The 23,528-nt window shown below is 35.9% G+C and overlaps 1 protein-coding gene across 4 annotated transcripts; it reads right to left on the reverse strand.

The window, feature by feature from the left end:
* Positions 1–16,627: 16,627 nt before the first annotated feature.
* On the reverse strand, positions 16,628–21,690 carry LOC139839919 (probable transcriptional regulator SLK2). Of its 4 annotated transcripts, none has more exons than XM_071830131.1 (10): positions 21,491–21,690; positions 19,847–20,929; positions 19,626–19,757; positions 19,377–19,425; positions 19,049–19,263; positions 18,893–18,961; positions 18,197–18,297; positions 17,996–18,089; positions 17,823–17,892; positions 16,628–17,709 (listed from the first exon to the last, which is right to left on the reverse strand). In XM_071830131.1, exons 2-10 carry the CDS (start codon positions 20,759–20,761, stop codon positions 16,850–16,852), a joined length of 2,505 nt encoding a protein of 834 aa, XP_071686232.1. In that variant the 5' UTR covers positions 20,762–20,929; positions 21,491–21,690; the 3' UTR covers positions 16,628–16,849. The 4 variants fall into 4 exon arrangements, with proteins under 4 accessions (XP_071686232.1, XP_071686233.1, XP_071686234.1 ...); XM_071830132.1 differs by lacking the exon at positions 21,491–21,690 and adding an exon at positions 21,334–21,453; XM_071830133.1 differs by lacking the exon at positions 21,491–21,690 and having other exon boundaries at positions 19,847–20,526; positions 20,671–21,446.
* Positions 21,691–23,528: the final 1,838 nt, after the last annotated feature.

The following is a 23,528-nucleotide window of genomic DNA, read 5'->3' on the forward strand; positions in this document are numbered from 1 at the left end:
TGTCGTATCCCCAGGCAGTCTTTGGTAACTTCGTGATAAAATCCATGGTAATACCATCCCATTTCCATTCTGGGATTTCTGGTTGTTGAAGTAACCCTGACGGCTTCTGGTGTTCTGCTTTGACCTTAGAACAAGTTAAACACTCCCCAACATATGTTGCAACGTCGGTCTTTAAATTAGGCCACCAATAACGTGTCTTAAGATCTTGATACATCTTTCCAACTCCAGGATGTATCGAGTATCTTGTCTTATGTGCCTCGTTCAATATCAACTTCCTTAATCCACCCAACTTCGGTACCCAAATACGATTTGCAAAATATCGAATTCCATCTTCCCGCATAACGAGTTGCTTCTCATACTTCTTCATTATTTCATTTCCTTTATTTTCTTTAGTAAGTGCTTCTCGTTGAACTTCTTTGATTTGTGAGTTGAGATTCATGCGAATTTTTATATTCATTGCTCGAACTCGGATTGGTTCTCGTTCCTTTCTGCTTAAAGCATCGGCCACCACGTTCGCCTTTCCGGGATGATAACGAATTTCACAATCATAGTCGTTTATTAACTCGACCCACCTACGTTGCCTCATGTTCAATTGTTTCTGATCAAAAATATGTTGAAGGCTTTTATGATCAGTAAACACAGTGAATTTAACCCCATACAAGTAGTGTCTCCACATCTTCAATGCAAACACGACTGCTCCCAATTCTAGATCATGCGTCGTATAATTTCGCTCGTGAATCTTCAATTGTCGGGATGCAAATGCAATAACTTTCTTCCGTTGCATAAGAACACAACCAAAACCTTGTCGCGAAGCGTCACAATATATTTCAAAATCATCGTTCCCTTCTGGTAACGATAATATAGGCGCCGTAGTTAACTTCTTCTTCAGTATTTGAAATGCGTTCTCCTGCTCCGAGGTCCATTCATATTTCTTCCCTTTTTGCGTTAACGCTGTCAACGGCTTAGCTATTCGGGAAAAATCTTGAATAAACCTTCTATAATAACCGGCTAAACCCAAAAATTGGCGTATTTGCGTTGGTGTCTTAGGAGTCTCCCATTTTTCAATGGCTTCAATTTTTGCTGGATCAACCTGAATTCCTTCGCTATTAACAACATGGCCAAGAAATTGCACTTCTTTCAACCAGAAAGCACACTTAGAAAATTTAGCATAAAGTTGTTCTTTTCTCAACAATTCTAATATCAACCTTAAATGCTCTTCATGTTCTTGCTCACTCTTGGAATAGATAAGAATATCATCAATGAAAACGATAACAAACTTATCTAAATATGGACTACAAACTCGATTCATGAGGTCCATGAATACAGCTGGCGCATTCGTCAATCCAAACGGCATGACCAAAAATTCGTAATGACCATAACGTGTCCGAAAAGCAGTTTTCGGAATGTCCTCTTCTTTGACACGTAGTTGATGATAGCCCGATCTTAAGTCGATTTTTGAATAAACACATGATCCTTGCAATTGATCAAATAAGTCATCAATTCTCGGTAGTGGATATCGATTCTTGATAGTTAACTTATTTAATTCACGATAATCTATACACATCCTAAAAGATCCATCTTTCTTTTTAACAAATAGAATCGGAGCTCCCCACGGTGAAGTACTTGGTCGTATGAATCCACGGTCCAATAATTCTTTTAACTGACTTTGAAGTTCTTTTAACTCGGACGGTGCAAGTCTATATGGAGCACGAGCCACTGGTGCAGCTCCTGGTACTAAATCTATTTGAAATTCTACCGATCTAAATGGAGGTAATCCCGGCAATTCTTCCGGAAAAACTTCAGGAAAATCTCTTGCCACAGGCACGTCGTTGATGCACTTTTCTTTCTTTTCGACTTTATTAACATGTGCTAAAATAGCGTAACATCCCTTTTCTAAACACTTCTTGGCTTTCAAACAGCTAATGAGTTTTAGCTTTGAATTACCCTTCTCTCCATAAATCATCACCGGTATTTTATCCTTACCAGGAATACGAATTGCCTTCTTGGCACAAACAACTTCCGCTCCTATTTTGGACATCCAATCCATGCCGACTATTACATCAAAACCTCCTAATTCTACGGGTATTAAGTCGATTTTAAACGTTTCTCCGGCTAGATTTATTTCACAATCACGACAAATTTTATCGGCTTTAATTAGTTTACCATTAGCTAACTCAATCAAGTACTTAGCATCTAGAGGTAATGATGAACAATTCAATTTAGTGTAAAAATTTATACACACGTAACTTCTATCGGCGCCAGTATCAAATAAAATAGATGCTGATAAGTTATTAATGGTAAACGTACCCGTAACAAGCTCCGGGTCTTCTCGTGCCTCTCTAGCATTAATAACAAACGCTCTTCCACGTGCAGGTCCGCCATTCTGATTCGGGCACTGGCTCTTATAGTGACCTTGTTTTCCACACCCAAAACAAGTAATGTTAGCCAAAGCAGTTCTATTTGCGTTGGTGGCAGGAGTCTTGTTACCATTTGTATTTGTAACGAGAGCCCTACAATCTTCAGCAAGATGACCCTTTCGATTACATTTGTTGCATACCACATTACAGTAGCCAGAGTGATGTTTGTGGCATCGGTTACATAAAGGATTTTGTCCTTTATAACCAAAGCTTAAACCACTACCCGCACCTTGCGTGTTTTCTTGTTTCTTAAAAGATTGTTGTTGGTTACCTCGATCATAATTTCCATTCCACTTTCTTTTGTTACCTGATACCTTCACATCAGTATTGGATACTTTCTTATCCATGATGACCTGATCCATTAGCTCGTTTGCCATGGTTATAGCTTCATGAATTGTCTTAGGTTTCGATGCTGTAACATTTGCCTTGACCTTTTTGGGCAAACCAGCTTTGTACATTTCAATCTTTCGTTCTTCGGTTGGAACCAATTCAGGACATAGCAAAACTAATTCCATGAATCGCTGGTTGTAGTTGGTGATTTCAGTACCAACCACCTTCAAACTTCGTAACTCATCTTCTAACTTAATAACCTCATTCCTTGGACAATACTCGGTGATTATCATTGCTTTGAATTCTTCCCATGGAGTATCATAAGCTACATCTCCTCCTACCGCCTTCACATAATTCTTCCACCATGTGAGTGCACTATCTTGTAAAGTGCATGATGCAAACTTGGTCATGTCTTTTTCATCACAACCACTGATTTTAAACACCGTCTCCATCTTTTCTATCCATCGAGTTAAACCGATCGGTCCTTCCGTTCCACTGAATGATGATGGCTTGCAAGCTTGGAACGTCTTGTAGGAGCATCCTACACGAGGATTTGGATTAACTGCAGTAGCTCTTGCAGCTTCGACCCATAGCATTCTATCGTTGACTCGCTGGTTGATGAAGTTCTCGACTTCTTGTTCCGTCATTCGGTTCAATCGCGCCATTTCCTAATGAAAGAAAATAATTATTCACATGGATTATTATAGATGTAGTGTGTATTTATAGTACATTATAGCTTGTTAATAATATGAACCAGGTATTATTATAAAAGCCTTTTCTTCTTATTAGCATTTTATAATTATATCTAGGGTAGTACCTACCCGTTAATGTTCATACTTAATAGCTTAGTACAGAACCAATTACTACAATCTAAATAATACTTAACCATGGAAAATTATTGCATTTCATACTTCGCTATTTTACATATGCTTATCTTACATCGAACATTAAACAAACCACACTAATAATATTATACAAAACATTATTTGATTCCATGGTTTAATTCGGCAACGCATCGTTTGATCTATTTCCCAAAACATTTATGTCCAGGGAATCCCCCAACGCGAATCCTAGCTGTCTCCCTACGTTTTGGCTGAGGTGCCGAAGAACTAGATGCGGGGATAGCACTAATAGGAATAGCGGGGATAGGGGTGGTAGTGTTGAGTGGAATTGGTGCCACTTCATTCTCATTAAACTCGGGATTTGGATTTTCTAATTCATTAGCCTTTCGTTTCTTTCCTAGTTCGAACTCTTCTTTTGTAATTTCCTGTATTTCTTCCTCGGGTTCACTTTCCTCCTCGGGTTCACTTTCCTCCTCGGGTTCACTTTCCTCCTCGGGTTCACTTTCCGGGTTCTCTATAGTCGGTTCATCCGGAATTTGTGAGTCTTCCCCAAAAATACCACTTTCGTCATCGGATATGTTAATGACTGAAACACAATCTGAAGGTTCTGATTCGGAGTCGCTGAATGTGATAATAAGTTTCGAGCCCGACATCTAACACATAACAACTAACCCATTAGTACTTACATAATATTTTCATATAAATTTTTAACCAACAGTGATAAGCAATGGTTTTTAAAATCAGACCCGGTCAAAGTCCAGACTTTACTAATGTATCCTAACGACTTCTCGGTTAGACACACTAATGCAAACCTGGTTCGCTAAGACCAACGCTCTGATACCACATGTCATAACCCGTCCTTAACCATAAGAACGTGTTAGATAACGTATGATTTCATTGCGAGGTTTTGACCTCTATATGCGACATTTTTAAAAGAAACTGCATATATTATACATTACAAACCACAACCGTTATTTTTGTTACAAGCTTTAGACAATAAAAAGATGATTATCGTTTAGCGATAATCTTCGACTTACAAACTTTACAAATGATAATAACAACACGGTTTCTAGCATATTTTACAATACAACATCTCGGATATGCAGTTTTATTTTTGACACAAACATGCGTACGCAAGATCCTGGTTAGATCCAACATGATGCAGCGGAAGCTTTAGAAATCACCTGAGAATAGACATGTTTTAAAAAGGTCAACATAAAGTTGGTGAGATATAGGTTTAATGCCGGCAGCAATATATATATAGACCACAAGATTTCGTATATAAACAGTTTAATAAAAGTATTCTAAGTGGTTGAGCACTTGATAACCATACTTAACATTTTCACGTCGCATATTCCCTTTAATATGAAATCTTACTACACCGTACCAAGTGTAGTCACAAAACGAAGTACTGTGCAACCGTTGAATACTGGTCGTCCAGTCCGGTTGGGGTTGTCAGGCCCGATAGATCTATCAACAGGATTCGCGTTTACAATACCGCTGTAAATATTAGTTACCAAGCTACAGGGAAGTATGCCAGTGGTACAACTCAACGTAGAATATATTTTTCAGTTACTTGTGTCCATAATGTAAAACATAAAATACATGTATTCTCATCCCGAAATATTTAGAGTTTAAAAGTGGGACTATATACTCACTCTTGTCTTGATGATATAAATAATTTGACTCGGTCTTCCGGTTGATATCACGAACCTATCCATATATAATATATCAATATGTTTTCATTTTTAAACAAACGTTATAAATATATACTTGTTATACTTTTAATACTTTGAATAATTCCTTAGTCCGTAGTTAGCAGTCCGATGTTAGTAATTCAATTTTAATGGTTCATTTTTAGATGTTTAATATACCCGCAATGAAATAAATAAAACCCCCAACAAAATAAATAAAACCCCATCGTATATGTATTGGTCGAGATTAATCTTGACCCATGGTACCGGTGTTGTCAAATGACGTGTTGCGTACATAAAGTACCGGTGTTGTCAAATGACGTGTTGCGTACAATCATGGGATCTTATGATTAATCTTCTCGTATTGTTTACGGGTGATCCTGAACCATATAAAATTGAATTATAAGTACATATATATAAAATATCATGTTATCTTAGAAATATGTGATTTATATCATTTTTTTCCAATTGATCCCGTAGTTGAAATGATCTAGGATAACCAATTTTGTTTCGGTCATAGTTTCTTCGTTACAAATCCGTTTTCGTTGATTCAAATTGCCATCTTCTTGGATCGAGTTCTTCTTTAAGACTATGAACTGTAAATACCTTGGTTTGTATTCAAAATCATACGGCATAAATGAAACATTAGTGAAACATATGAAATTAAACATTTTTGTTACAACAAAATCATTTAATGACCATTTTTCCAAAAATACTTATACTTTGAAAAACCAAGTTTTACCTTGTTAAATTAACATATAAATAAGTTATGTTACATGTCTTGAAGTATTTTAAAAGTTAAGTTAGAAGGATCTATTTAGTTTGCAAACAAGTTTGAAAACATTCAAACTATGTTCTTGTTGTTAAACTTGTATACCACAAAATATGATAGCTATATATATATGAATCGAATAAGGTTATGAACATAGATTCTACCTCAAGTTCCTTGGATGAAGTTGCTGTAAGAGAGAAGTAAGAAGCTAGAATCAAAAGGGTGATAGAAGTGGATGAAAGATTGGTAGTAAGTTGGTGTTCTTGGAGGGTTTTCTTGAAGTGTTTTTGTATGGTTTTCTTATGGTGTTTATGTAAGGTTTTTGAAGCTAGATCTTTATGGAATTTTGCTGGGTTGTTATGGAGTTTAGAGAGTAAGAAAGAGTGTGTGTTTTAGCTAGGAAATTGAAGTAGTAAATGAAGCAAAATGATCATGTATATATACTACAAAAAAACGTGGCATAAGGAGTATATGGACAAAATTTTCAAGTAATCATTTTATGTATCTAGTCCTAATTGTTTCCAAATACAATTACCTAACCCTAAGGGCATGAACATGGCTGGTTAGGTGGTGATTTTGATGTGTATTTACTATTAGTAAATACGTATAGAAGCTAGGTATGATACGAGTACAAATACTCTAAATATACGTATAGAAATTTTGTGAAAAATGGAATGAGGATTCAAATATAGCTATCTTTTGTGAATACACTTATATGATTTTATGTATTTAAGTTCTTAAAAGTGATTAAATACATTACTTATACAATATATGTATAAACATTATATGTCTTAAGTATTTATGTCAAATAACGTTACGTATAGTTATCGTTTTGAAAACTTAAGTTAGTAGTTTCAAAATACACATATAACTTGTTGTTATTAATATAAAATGAGGTATTAAAACATTCCTTAATCATGTTAAATATGTATATATACATATATATACACAAACGTATAATTATCATATATTGTATGGTTCGTGATATCATCGGTCAAACTAGACGGTCAAACGTTGTGTAAAACTCTTTTCGGAAATATCAGTCTCGACAATTTGGATTGCTTATCATGTTGGCAAGGTTTAATTTATGTAAATATTAATCTTATAAGTATAGAATGATCGAAAAAGTGCGGGTCGTTACACATCATAATTGATTGATTTATCAGATAAAGTATGTGAGCAGAAAGATGTACCTTTAGCTGAGATGGAATTGTTTTTGCCTCTTTTGCTTACTTGCTTCTTGTGACTTTCTAATAGAGTCAACATAGTCAGTCAATATAGTTAAGTCAACTCCAGTTTGTTAGTTGTAGATAAAACACGTGTATTGATGTAATCCTAGAATACAGGCAGTTAGTTTAGCTGAACCAGTCACACACTCATCTATTGTACCTGTATATATATTTGACGATGTGAAATGGGAAACACACAGATATATATCACTTTCATGGTATCAGGCCTATAAACCCTTCTTCCCCAAATACAATTTGTCTCTCCCTTTCTTCTCTATGGCTAACAACAGATTGCACCCTGCTATTACTGTAAGCAATATAAAAAATATCATACCTATAACCCTTGAACTCAATACGAGTCAGTATGCCTCCTGGGCAGAGCTATTCAAAATCCACTGTCAAGCTTTCGATGTTCTCGATCACATCCTTCCTCCCACCACTGACGATTCTTCCACCTCTGCTGCAAACACCAATCCAACCCCTCCTGCAAATTGGGTTAAACTCAATGCAATTGTGCTTTCCTGGATCTATGGCACAATTTCCACTGAACTTATGCTTAACATCCTTTCACCCGGTTCTACTGCTCAACAAACGTGGGAACGACTTAAAAGTCTTTTTCACGATAATCAAAATTCAAGGGTAGTTCAACTTGCAACTCAATTCGCAAATACCAAGCTTGAAAATTTTGCAAACATGTCTTCTTACCTTCAGGAGATGAAGCACATCGCTGACCAATTAAGCAACGTCGGTCCAAAGGTTGACGACGATCGTCTCGTTCTTCAAATAATACAAGGTCTCAGTGACAGTTATGACACTGTTGGGTCTCTTCTTGCCCACTCCAAAAAGCTTCCAAGCTTCTACGAAGCTCGCTCAATGCTAATTTTAGAAGAAACTAGAAAAGGGAAACAATCGGTAGTTTCTCCCAATACTGCCCTACTCGCTACTGCACCTCCGACAGCACCCAGAGCACCACCGCCGCAGCAATTTAGTAATCGTCCCAGCTACAATCGAGGTCGTGGAAATTACAGGGGTAATCATCGTGGTCATGGTTCACCTTCACGAGGTAGAGGGCATTCCAATTATCAATTATAATCAGAACCCTAATTTTAACAACCCATCACAATGGACTTATGGCCCAACAACATGGCAGACCACAAATTGGGCTGCACCCCTTTGTCCATACCCAACTATGCCTTGGGCTCGCCCCACTACTCCTAACCAGGCTGGGATACTTGGCCCACGACCACAACATCATTATGCTCAATCTGTTGCTTCCACATCTACACCTACTGATATTGAAGAGGCTTTACACACCATGACACTGAATCCGCCTGATGATAACTGGTACATGGATACGGGTGCTACCTCTCACATGACAGGTAATCAAGGTAATCTCACTTCTTATTATCCAACAAGGTTACCTTCACGTATTATAGTCGGAAATGGCCACGGAATTCCTATCTTGGGCTACGGCTCTTCCACGTTACCCATTAATTCAAATCGTCCACTTTACCTTTCTAATATTCTTCATTCTCCTAGTTTAATTAAAAATCTTATTTTTGTACGTCGTTTAACTACTGATAATAATATATCTCTTGAATTTGATCCGTTTAGTTTTACTGTGAAGGACTTTCCGAAGGGAACCCCACTCCTGAGGTGCAACAGCACCGGTGATCTCTATCCATTCAAGCCATCCTACTTGCTGCCACAACCAAACCACTCAGCTTTTTCATCATTTTCTCAAGACTTATGGCACAAACGTCTAGGACATCCAGGCACTAATATTATCAATTCTCTTAGAAATAAAAATTGTATTCATTACAATTCTAGTAATAAACGCACTTTTTGTCAATCTTGTATTTTTGGCAAACATGTACGCCTTCCTTTTTATTCATCATTTAATAGTACTCATGCTCCATTTGACATTATTCATAGTGATTTATGGACTTCTCCTATTACTAGTTGTGGTGGTCATAAGTATTATCTATTGTTTCTTGACAACTACACAAACTTCCTATGGACTATACCAATTACAAACAAATCACAAGTCTTCAATATTTTTTTTATATTTCACAAAATGATACAAACTCAATTCAGGGTTAATATAAAAACTTTCCAATGTGATAATGGCACCGAATATAATAACAAACAATTTCACTCCTTTTGCTCTCAAAATGGCATGCTCTTTCGTTTCTCGTGTCCTTACACCTCTTCTCAAAACGGCAAAGCCGAACGCAAAATTCGTGCTATCAATAATATCATGCGTATTATTCTTGCTCATTCATTCGTTCCAGCTAACTTATGGCATCATGCTCTCGAAACCGCCACCTACTTATTAAACATCCTCCCGAACACACTAACCAATAACTTAACTCCAACACAACTTCTATACAATCGAACTCCATCCTACGACACTCTCCGTGTTTTTGGATGTCTTTGTTATCCTCTATTACCATCCTCAACTATCCACAAACTCGAACCACGTTCCAAACCTTGTGTCTTTTTAGGATATCCCAAAGATCACCGCGGTTACAAATGCCTAGACATGAGCACAAATAAAATAATCATCTCAAGACATGTCATTTTTGATGAAGATACTTTCCCCTTTTCTAAATCTACGAACCCCACTTCTGATTATAAATTTTTAACTCAAGGTATACATACTCTCTTTTACTATACTACACCTGACACAACGTCCACCAACACCTCTGTTCCATCTATGTCTACGACTACTTCCAATATCAGCTCACCTCCACCTTCTGGCCCAACAGGCCCAACAACCTCCCATGATCAGCTTACTACTCCAAGTCCACCGTCACCAACTGATCCCTCTCCACCAAGCCCATCTGGCCCACCAAATCCACTCCTTAATTCTGATCTAACATCACCTTCTATTGCCACCCCTTCCACAAATACTTCACCACCTGAACCTACTGTTCCATCTATTCTATCAAATCATCCAATGATCACTCGAACTAAAACTGGTACTCTCAAACCTAAAATACCTTTTAATCTATCCGCCACTTCCGCCATTTCTCCAATTCCATCTAATCCTAAAATCGCTCTCTCGGATCCTAATTGGTACCGTGCCATGACCGATGAATACAAGGCCCTTTTGGATAATGAGGGACCCTTGTACCACGTCAACCACACATGCATGTCGATGAATACAAGGCCCTTTTGGATAATGAGGGACCCTTGTACCACGTCAACCACACATGCATGTTCTCCGTTCTATGTGGATTTTTCGACACAAAACACGTTCTGATGGTTCTTTTGAAAGATATAAAGCACGGTTAGTAGGCGATGGTCGAGCTCAACAACTCGGGATCGATTATCATGAAACATTTAGCCCGGTGGTCGAGCTCGCTACAATACGCACCGTTTTAAGCATAGCCGTTTCTAATAATTGGAGCATTCATCAACTTGACGTCAAGAACGCCTTCTTGCATGGTCATCTATCCGAGACTGTCTACATGCATCAACCATTGGGTTTTCGTGATCCTAATCGTCCTGATCACGTCTGTTTATTAAAGCGTTCTCTTTACGGATTAAAGCAAGCGCCTCGCGCTTGGTACCAACGGTTCGCAGATTTTGTTTCCACCATTGGTTTTGTACATAGCAAATGTGACCACTCCTTATTTATCTATCGTCATGGAGGTAACACGGCTTATCTTCTTTTATATGTCGACGACATCATCTTGGTCACATCTACAGACTCACTTCAATCCTCACTCATGGTACTTCTCGGTAAGGAATTCGCAATGAAAGACTTGGGCAATTTAAATTCATTTTTGGGAATTTCAGTATCACGAACAAATGAGGGTCTTTTCTTGTCCCAAAAAGCATACACCCAAGACATCATTGCATGTGCTGGTATGTTACTATGCATCCCCACGGCCACCCCCGTGGATACACTAGGCAAGCAAAGTGCCAATCACGGCAAACCTTACTCGAAAACCAACTTTATATCGAAGCCTCGCGGGTGCTCTCCAATACCTCACATTCACTCGACCAGACATTACGTACGTGGTACAACAAATATGCCTACATATGCATGCTCCGCATACGTCTCATGTGCATGCTCTAAAGCGCATCATACGATACTTACAGGGTACTAGCTCCATGGGACTTCACATTACACCATCCAAATCATGTGACTTAGTCTCTTTTACTGACGTTGATTGGGCAGGCTGCCCGGACACTAGGCGTTCTACCTCTGGTTATTGTGTCTACCTTGGTGATAATTTAATATCTTGGTCATCAAAACGCCAACTCATTGTTTCTCGCTCTAGTGCAGAAGCCGAATATAGAGGCGTTGCTAATGTTGTAGCTGAAGCCTGCTGGTTACGGAATCTGTTACTTGAATTGCATTGTCCTATACAAAAGACAACATTGGTATTTTGTGATAATGTAAGCGCCATCTACTTATCTGGAAATCCAGTTCAGCACCAACGTACAAAACATATTGAGCTAGATATTCACTTCGTTAGAGAAAAGGTTGCTATAGGACAAGTCCGAGTGTCACATGTTCCTACAAGATTTCAAATTGCAGACATTTTCACCAAAGGATTACCGAGAATACTGTTTGAAGAATTTCGATCCAGCCTTTGCATTCGACCACCAAACGCTTCGACTGCGGGGGCATAATAGAGTCAACATAGTCAGTCAATATAGTTAAGTCAACTCCAGTTTGTTAGTTGTAGATAAAACACGTGTATTGATGTAATCCTAGAATACAGGCAGTTAGTTTATCTGAACTAGTCACACACTCATCTATTGTACCTGTATATATATTTGACGATGTGAAATGGGAAACACACAGATTTATATCACTTTCACTTTCCCTAGCTTTTGATTTGAAGTGCCTTATCTTTGATGATGAGTTCCATCTTCTCAAATTGGACCAAGAAAACTCATTGTGGTGTGAATATTGGAAATTGCTTTCCCATGATCTTGTTTGCGTTTTTTGTTTGCTGGGGCTTTCGGTGTTTTCTCAATTTTTCTAGGTTTTTTTGGTTGCTTTGAATTATGATCGGTTGTTGAGGGTACTGATTTGAAAAGAAAAGTTTCATTTGGGGGATTAGTGTTTGAAGTAGGTGAAATTGGGTTTTGACAGTCCAGGTTAAAACAGTTGTTTGTAAGCCCAATATTATCATCCTCATTCTCATGATTTTCCAGGCCAGGCCCAGAAGTTATTATTGGGCTCGAAATTAGACTTGAATTTGGGATTGTTGTATCCTGTTGTTGTCTATCATCACTTGAATTTGGACTTGAAATTAGCCTTTATTATTATACTCCGTATCTAATAAAATCTACTACAATACTTACTATTTAGCGGATAAAAAAATGTCGATAACATTTAATTTTCGACCAATTTTTTTTTTTTTTTAAAAAGCAAGGCACAACATATTTTTCAAAACTGGGAAAAAACTATTACAGGAGAGTTCTAAATGCATAGAGAACATTTATAGAAACAAGAGCAGGAAAATGCTTATATACAACAAAGCTGCTAAACAAAAATAAAAACCAACTGAGAAGTAAAAATCACAGCCCTTAATTTTCGACCATTACATTACATATTATAGTATCATATATATTGTGACGACCCAGAAATTTTCGATCAAATTTAAACTTAATCTTTGTATGATTTCGACATGATAAGCAAAGTCTGTAATGTTGAGTCTCAAAAACATTAGAACTATATTCATGCAACCAATTACCCTTTTTACTGTGCTCGACGATTCACGAACATTTATGTGTATGTAGATATGTATATATAATATATGGTTACATTAATTGAAAACGTTAACAAAGTATTAGAGGTATAATACTTTACATGAACATAATTGTTTCAATATATTTTTAATATATTTATCGACGGAATTAAATGATAATATCAAACGATTGAAATATCAGATACATCGTGATATGATTACGGGTCTCTGTTGTGAGGTCCACTGTGATTTAAGAAATCTGTTCTTTTTAACAATATTCTGAAAATGGTAAAGTGATTTACAAGTAAGAGCAAATGTGTCAATTAACGGGAACTAGACAAAAGTTAGTGGAGATTTCTGTTAAATTTTCAATGCATGCTTGACAATAACTTCCTCGTGACTCTTGATAAGTTAATTATTTAACTTTCATAAAATTAATAGTAAGAACATGAAATGTAAATGGATGTCGACAAGATAAGAAAATGGATATTTTGATTTAAAACGATTTCATACGTTTAATTGTCCATTGGACTTAACCCTACGATTCACGAATAAACTGTAAGTAAAAAACTGGAAACCATTATGACTTATATATTATATGATTTTACTTTATTAAATGAAAATGTTTTATGATATAACAATTTCTATTATTTAAACCTTTTAAAGAATGATTTTGAATATAACTAATTCTCGAAAACTAAATTATATTTATTCGATTTTGTACGAACACGTTTTTCGATATAATAGAATTTGATTATAAAATATTTTTATGGATTTTCAATGATATGAAAATAAAAATAAAAATAAAATAAAGATTTCTAATGAGCACCAAAAGACTACAACATTTCATTTCAAGATTTCAAGATAAAAGGATGGAAATCACTAAACCTGCGCACTTGCACGAGAAAAATCATAACTAAATCATACTGACTCGAAAAAGGGTGATTCCGGTGTCCAGACGTCCGTAACTCATAAATCTACAACTTTCAAGAAGACACCATACGCGGATCGCGTACCTATCTACGCGAAACGCGTAATGTTTGTCGACATAAAAAGTAATGGCGGCTTTTAATTTAACACGTTTATTATTGTTATATTATTATATTATCTTATAATAATTATTATATTATTATATTTATATTATATATATATATATATATATATATATATATATATATATATATATATATATATATATATGCATATCGTCCGCATCAAAATTTTATATTACTCCGTATCGTTTGATCTATAATTACTCCGCATCAATTTTATTTTTATTTTTCAAAACGGGTTTACAAACCGATTATAACTAAGAAAATTATGGGTTATGGATATGGAGGTTATGGGTAATATTCATGGGTATTGTTCGTGAGGTCAACCTAATATCTATCCATTTCGTTGCGTCTACGTACTCTCCTGCAATATTGAATCACAATATTGATACGTGAGCATTCATATCTTGTCTTTTAAAATATTAATAGTGTATCCATGTCTAGTGCTCGAGTATATATATTTATGCATGCTTGTATATTTTAATTTTGTCGTTAGATAGTTTATGATGAGACACGAGTTTGATACATATGCCACTGATATAAAGTATATGATATGCATGTCGTTGGAAAGCTATCGAAAAATTAATAACTTTTCATTTAGAAATCGTGTGTTTTCGAGAAACGGATTAAAAGTTATGGTCAACTGAATTATGATTAATATTAATTGAAATTGTGTTTGAAACTGTAAATTGATATTTAACAACTTGTTAATGAGATTGATAAATTGAATTTTCACATATTATTAGTCGAGTAAATGAATTCTTATATAAGACACGTCTCGTTTTGTTGAACAATTGTCAAAGTTGACTGTCTTATCATGTTTTAAAGCTTTATAAACACTATAATCTGATTTTACAAGTATTGGAAAACTATGTGAAATAATAAAATATTTTCGATTGCCATGATAATTCAAATATAATATAGCTCCTGAAATAAATAATATTTTGAGTTTGATAAACTATAAATTCGTTCAATTATCAAGACTTATACTACGATAATAAACATGTATAGATTTAAAGATCATATTGGGTCAGGTTGACTTTTGAGATGACTTTTGTTAACTTTTGCATGTCGGTCTCGAGCATTAGGATTGTGATACACTATGACCCGACCTAGCTTGTTAGACATGTATTGACCAACATATGTTCTCTAGGTTGAGATCTACGGTTATTTTGCATTCCGAGTTTTGGTCACATTTCGATGAATGACCTTATGTGCTGCTAAGGTGAGTTTCATTTGCTCCCTTTTTAATTGCTTTTGCAATCTATATTTTTGGGCTGAGAATACATGCACTTTATTTTAAACGCAATGGACACAAGTACATACTAAATTCTACACCGAGTTTGAACCGAAAATCTCTTAGCTTTGGTAACTAGTAACTGCCGGTTATAAGAACTGGTGGGCGCGAGTAGTTATATATGGATCCATAGGGCTTGACATCCCCGTCTGTTCCAGGTATAGAAACCCTAGCATGAACTATAAAATAGACGTATGCTATTTGAGGTTAGTACACGTTGGTTTGCGTGTATTGTACATGTTGGTTGTATGTATGTTAAAACAGGAGTACTTATTATAACGTTAAAGTTTAGTTACCAGGGTGCTCAATCTTGTAGAATAATTTGATAAACGTTTCTGGATGAAACAACTGAAATCTTGTGATCCACCTTTATATACAGATTATGCGCAACATTAAAACTATGAACTCACCAACCTTTGTGTTGACACTTTTTAGCATGTTTATTCTCAGGTTTCTAGAAGCCTTCCGCTATTTGCTTATACGTTATACAAGCTATGTGCATGGAGTCATACATGCTTTATTCAAGAAAACTTTGCATTCACAAAATCATCACCATGTATCTTATTTTGACTGCATTATCAACGGATGTAGTATTGTAAACTATTATATACTGTGATTGTCTATACGTAGAAATCATCAGATGTCGAAAACCTTGGATTTATATATTCATTTATGGTGTGCCTTTTCAAAAGAATGCAATGTTTACAAAACGTATCATATAGAGGTCAAAACCTCACTATGAAATCGATGAATGATGTATTCGTCCAAAGGGATTTGAAAGGATCGTCACATATATCATCATATATGAAATTATACGAGCACAATTAATTTTCTTACGAGTTGCTTTAAATCTAGACAGTATTCAAATGTTAGCCATATTAAATCAACTAAGGCCGTGAGGGTTTTAAAATCACATTGTGTGTGTTTGAATAAAACTAGCTATTGTGTGTGTTTGAATAAAACTAGCTGGAGTTGGTAAATCTGGTAACTGGAGCTAATAAGCTTGAACTTAAAATTAATTATTTTTTCTAAATTTTTGATAAATTAGCTGAAGGTAGAGCTTATAATTATCAAAAAAAACAAAATAATATATAATAAATAAGTATTCAACGGGTAATTATATAATTGAACATATAAGCTAAGAGCTTACTATTTTTTAAGCTTAATAAGAGGAGCTTATTTTTTAAACTCTACTTTTTCATAGCCTCTATTTTTTCTTAGTTCCCAAACAAAGCTTAAAAACTATAAGCTTCTAAAATCACAAACTCCACTACTCTACTATTTTAAGCTCCAATGAGCTCCTAATATATGTCTTCCAAACACACCCATTCTCTGAAACTATTCTGGTGATCACATTAGAATCAGAATTAGTAATGTATTAATTAGATAACTACCAAACTCCATAACAAAAAAAAAAAAAAAAAAAAAAAAAAAGTAGAAATAAAAATCAACGTGTATAATAATACAGAATACAATACAACTGTACATAAGTATTAAGTTTATGCCTTCCAACCAAAACCCATTCCTTCCTCCAATTCATCATTGTCGAAAAACCCATTCCCGGTAAACTCACTCGCAATATCCTGAACTATATCATCACATAAATGTGACGGCAGATCACTGGTGGCCGCCTTCTGATTACCACCACCACCTCCTAAATTAACGGTCGCACCACCTGCAGCAGATGATTTGAAACTGTTACTTCTTGTTGGAACAGCAGGTGGGCGGGGTGATGTCCCCGTTGACGAAAGCCCGTATCTCAACCCTTCCCTACCCATACTCATACTCCCACTAGCACCACTCTGACCGGAAAACGACGGCTTTGGTCCTCCACCACCACCACCACCACCTCCGCTTCCGCCACCATTACTCATGTCTTGAAGCATTTGCTGAATCACGTGTTGTTGCATGGCCTGGCTGCCACTGTGAGAAGGTGATTGATGCTGTTGTTGTTGTTGAACCTGAAACATAGGCCTCTGTTGGAGACCGCCACTGCCAACCGCCATATTGGGAGAGCCTTGAAATTGGTATCCGTTAGGATTCGTGTTATTAAACGATGACGAGGCTTCCTGTTGTGAATTTGAGTTCATGGAACTTTGTCTCATCAGAATGTTCTGGTAGTTTGAAAGTGCAATAGCCTGAGCTGAACCACTTAGTGAAGCTCCTCGGTTACCCATTTGATTATTGTTGTTGTTGTTCAATTGATTGCCAAGTACGGGATGCAGTGTTACTAATTTATTGAGTGTGTTCTGGTCTGCTGGGACCCCCGGGATACTGTTAGTTATCTGTTCCATTTCTTGCATCTTCTGCATTTGTGACTTGGCTGAGTTCGTTTGTCGAGGAAACGTTTTTAAACCCTCTGTAAACAGAAAATATATTAGTTTGAGTGATGACATGTAATTACATAATGCTAGCAAGTTTAAAGTATATTTTTTTTTTTACTTCAATTAATAGACATGAGTGAGGTATTACCTATAGGGCCAGCTTTAGTGTCTCGGCAGAAGTCCATCAAGTCTTTCATACTATTGACAACTTCAGATATCTAGCACAAACCCAGAATGTGGATACTTGGTATCATCCTGATGAAATGATATAAAAAGATACCACCAACTTGTATAAGATTGGGAAAGTATTAAAATTTATACCTGTAAGCATCTAACATATCTTTTGGAAAAACCCAAGTCATTCAATGATTGTAACTCTAAGCTCCTTGCAAGCTGTCGGCCGGCGGTCACAACCCTACAATTAGTTGGCATATGTCGAGATGTTAGAAATGTTGATGAGAACCACTTTCGGCTATTATGGTTTGACATTTTGAAGACATTGAAATGATAATTAAAACTAACATGTTGCTATTGGTCTGCAAATCTTGCTGGGAGACCCCGTCAGAACCACTTTCAGCTATTGTGGCTTGACATTTTTGTGCCACTTGTAACAGCTGATTCACCTGAAAAAACATCACAAGATAACAAAATGCTCAAGTGTAGAGGTGGAAGTTTTGGCTGCATTACTTAAAATAGGTAGATCTGGTTGCCTTTATTAGCAGATCCAACAAATGCTTAAGATGATATAGCTTAAAGAACATATCAAACATGTCGAAAGCAAAGTGTATTTCAGTGCAATCCAATGGTTCCATAATAGTTAAAGCCAGATATTTAGTTTCATTCAAATAAGTAGTTTTCCTCTTAAGACTACTTGCTGATTAAGTTTGTTAAGTAGGACGTTGCTGTTTAAGTTTCGGTAGTAGAATCTTATTAGGGTCTTATTATATCAGATATCAGATATAGGGTATTACAGTTAAGTATTGTACACTCGCACAAGTCATATCATTCCACCGGGGGGGGGGGGGGGGGGGGGGGGGGGGTTTCGTCATTATTAATAATGAAACACGTCATATTCGACAAAATAACTATTTATTAAAACCTACAAATACTCAGAGATTTCCACAGTTCGTCAACCCAATCTATTTTAACTCGTTAACCATTACCCACCCATTTTTCAAATTTCTATTATGTTCTTGCCAAACAATGATAACTACGTACCTGAGGTGCAACCAACCTACGGGGAAGAAGCTCTTCATGGCGTCGTGCACAGAATTCCCAGGTTAATATCTGAAGAGACATCCGTATATGTAAGAAACAAAAATAGCATAAGCCAGAAACTGTGATTGAACAACGGCAACATTAAATTAACCTGACCTTTAAATCAGGTGTGAAAATAACTTTAAGTTGACCCTCACGAACCACGCGAAGTTGCTCGTATATACTTTCTTGAACAGCTTGCCCATACTCTAGTACCATGATTCCAGAAGGAAATCTATATTCCCGAGGCAAGTCCAGAAATAAAAGCTCATCGATAACACCACTACCAAACTTTATTTCATTAAGTCTTGGAAGTACTTCAAAAGTTGCCTCTGTTAATATATAACACCAAAACAAGGGTATAAATTAGACGCATAAATATGAACAAAACCATGACTAGAAAAATCTAACAAGCAATATAGTATAGAAATTGCACATTACTTACCAAAGCCTCTTCCAGATTTTGACCCGCAAATATCACACTGCCATGCATCCTAAAAAGGAAGTCAATACAAAAAGATTCTGAGGATATTCTATTGTGAAGATGAGGAAAATGAATCCATACAAATATCAAAAAGGCGATAAACAACAATGCACCGAACAAATGTGTGATATAGAATACCAGCCGCATTCAATTGGAAAAGTAAGACACAGAATCAAGTTTAAAATACACTAACAAAACCAAAAAACACACCATTGCTGCCTGCGGGAATACACCCAACGAGTGATGGCCAACATTATCATACAAAGACAGGCACCACCTTTTCTTAGCACGAGGAGAATAATACTCTGCCACAAACTTCCTCCAATAGGAAATACTGTTATCCTGTAAATATAGATATTGATTAGATTTACTTCATTCATTACATTAATTTAAAAAAAAAAAAAACTTTGATTCATCATAATCATACTCACAGATGGCCTTTGCCTCTGATGATACAAGTATTGCATCAGTCTTCGTGAGCATACACCACCATCATAAGGACGTTTCACTGCATTTGCAGGTTGCAAGCTCTGTTGTTGTAATTGTTGCCTCAACTGCAGCTGTTGTTGTTGCTGCTGCTGAAGCAAATGTGCTCGTTGAACAGGTGGCAATGACTGCAGCAACTGCTGTTGTTGTTGCTGCTGTTGCCTTAGTCTCTGTTGCTGAATTAAGCTTTGTAATTGAGGATTTGGGCTTTGTAACTGCATCGAGTCTTGTCTTTGCAATAACTGTTGTAAAACCTGTTGCTGCATAATATCTTCCTGCTTGATATCTAATCGAGGTTTCTTTTGCAAGTGGGATACACTTTCATTATTATTATTATTATTATCTTGAATAAATGATCCAGGGATTCTCGACCCATTAGGGAGTGAAAATTGCCCAACACGCGTAGGAGGCAATGGCATGCTGGTAGAAGCTCCTTGACGTGGGCCCACTTGCTGAGAATGTAGATCTTGATTGGACCCAGGCTGCATTCCTGAAGGGCCATCTATAACAGAAGATCCAGATATGCTTATATTATTAGACGTACATGACAAAGGCGATGCAGGCATTCGCATATACGATTCATTATTAGCACTAGCACATCGTTGAAGACGCGGACCACCACCTCCTGAAAGCCCTGAATTAGCATCAGTAACCAATGAACTTGCACCGATACTATTAGTTATATCCCCTGACACAGGTACCATGTTCAAACGCATATTTCCAGGTCCCATATTTCCAGAGTTCCCAAAAGATCCCAAATGTGAATTACCTAAAGCTTGAGACTGCACATCTCCTTGGAAAAAAATCCCAGAAGTTGATGTTGAATGTAACATCCCGACACCCGCTCGAGAAGGTCCCATTCGCGATAGAGCCGCTTGCTGGCTCGAATCTAAGTAATTATCTAGCGCCAGTGTTTTAGTCTATCCTTGATACCAGTTACTAACAACAATAGAAATCAAATCTGTTCAAACACCTCAGTGTTCCTAGTAGTAAATTTTAACCTAGATTCAGCAGTTTTTAATAAATACCTGAAATCAATAAAAATTAACAGAACAAATCAATACTAGAAACACCAATTATCATGTACATGTATACATATCCACAGATATATAGTAATCTAACATAATTATAATGATATCAGAGCAACACTAGTTACTACAGAAACCCTAATTTTCATTTTCATCCAATACAAAAACTATTATATATCTAAACAGGTAACAAATACTCGCATATTAACGAATTTTACTAAAAATCTACTACTAAAATACGGAGTATAACAAGTTAACTTCATCACTTTCATTTTGAAAAAGAAAAATAAAAAAAATGCAACAGCAAATCAAATCTGTATAACAATATTGCTTCCATAAAAAGCTACTAAACTATTTAATAGCAAAACTAAACAACTAATACCAGCTCAGATTCAAAGATCTACCTTTTCTGGCATTGATCATATACTTAATTTAATCAAAAATTAAATTAAATCAAACATCAATCGACTCTTAGCTATTATTATTAAAATATAAAAATATATTTCTGAAATAAAATAAAATATTACTTTAAAAGTAAGGGGGAAAAAATTAAAATCTAACCAACGAAGTTGTAATTCTGAAGAAGAGAAATTGGGGTGTTCGATCGGAGTTTATGTATCTAGCGCGAATCGGAGATTAGAAGGGTGACAGGAAGTGCCGGTGGATAGCCCTAGGGTGACTGGCAATTGACGGTAAATTGTGGGGACGCGTGTGGGTGATGATGACACGTGTCTAGATCTGGTAGGATTGATGGATGGTTCTTTGACAGGGTAGGTCTTGAAGGGAATGATCTGGTGCAAGCAGATTTTGTGTTATAAAGGTGCGCGTGACTCGGTTAGGACTGATTTGACTCGGTTAGGACTGAGCGACTCGGTTGGGACTGAGTTGCTAGAGAGAAAAATTTGAATGATTGACCGAGTCGGTCAGAACTCAGGAGTCGGCTTTTGACTCTTCTTTTTTTAAAGTAATAAGTTACTTTAAAAGTCCCTGTATAACTTGTTTGTTTGCAACTTTTATCCTTTAATAATTTCCTTAGTGACAACTCCTATATCTTAATCTATATCTATATCTATATCTATATCTATATCTTCTATCTATATCTATATCTATCTATATCTATCTATATCTATATCTATATTCTATATCTATATCTATATTCTATATTCTATATAATAACAAAGTCACTTTCACCTAATCCTCATTCAAAAAATTTAAATAGAGAAAAGAAGACCATTAGATTAAAAACCAACTTTCAATAACAACCATTAGATTATTTGATCACTCAACATTTGTCTCTCTCTTCATTTTCAATTGTTGAGTGACAAAACTGCTCTATCCCCCAAATACATTCCCGTCACCACTGGCATAAGCAAATTGTACAGAACACCATTTTTCAATCTTCAAATTAGGGTTATTGGGTTGCAATTCATGATCAAAAACACTTCTTCACGATTGAAGATTGAAATTAGGGTTTCAAAATTTGGTCTCCAAACTGTAATTGCGTTCAAATCGATCCTGTAATTAAAAAAAACAAGGTCCGATTCTCATCCCCTCCTATTGTTCATCGATCAAAATTCCTAAAAAAACGGGGTCCGATTCAATAATTCACAATAAAAAATAGTAATAGCAAAAGGCAGATCGATATTAGGGAAAAACCTAAACATTAGGAATCAACAATAGAAATAGAAGATCGATAGAAGAGATGTATTAGATTTCAGACAGTACCAGATGCAAATCGATGAGATGTTAAATCGGTGATGAACTGGAGGAATACGAAGGTATCGATCTTTACCCATAGTCAGGTGATTTTTAAGTTTATATGTTTCTAATTTCTGAAAATGATTTGTAAGTTTATATGGTTCCAATTCCATGAAAATATTACGAATGATTTGTTATTTTGAATTTATTTTGATTTTGTAAAACTTAATAGGGTTTTAAGTACTCTAATTCATTGTTTATTGATTATGATTATTTATGCAAAAACTATCACTTGCAAATATTCAAGATTATGCAGTGATCTTTTAAATATAGTGGGTTATGTTCTTGAACCTGTTACGTAAATTCTTTGTTATAAAAGTGCTATCTTCAATAGATGACTTCGATTTCAAGTTGTCTACAAACTCTTCTCAAAACTGTAACCCTATTATTGTAACCCCAAAATTGAACGATTGAAGTCCATTATTTAAAATTGTAATCCTAAAATGTATTGGTATTTATTGTTATCTTAAGGTTGTCATTAATCGTTCTCTGTTATGAATAATATCAGATTATTATTGTTTGAATCAAATGTGCAAGTACATGTCTCATATGTATAATCATTTTTGTTTGAATCAAATGTGTAGGTACATGTTTATGATTATCAATATTTCGTTCTCTCAGGATATGACATAGATACATTATATCTTTACCAGGTCACTTACAAACGACATCTTCACATTGAAGGACACCTCATGTTGCTACATCGACTTTTGGAGCTTCAATTACAAACCTTACAACCGATATAAACATTTACAGATGTAACATCCCGTTTTCTCCTTACATGTCTTAAGGTATGTATTTGATCGTCAGAACGTCTATAGTTCGTTTGCTTATGTGACTA

The sequence above is a fragment of the Rutidosis leptorrhynchoides genome, chromosome 4, assembly GCF_046630445.1.
Source record: "Rutidosis leptorrhynchoides isolate AG116_Rl617_1_P2 chromosome 4, CSIRO_AGI_Rlap_v1, whole genome shotgun sequence".
NCBI classification, from domain to species: domain Eukaryota; kingdom Viridiplantae; phylum Streptophyta; class Magnoliopsida; order Asterales; family Asteraceae; genus Rutidosis; species Rutidosis leptorrhynchoides.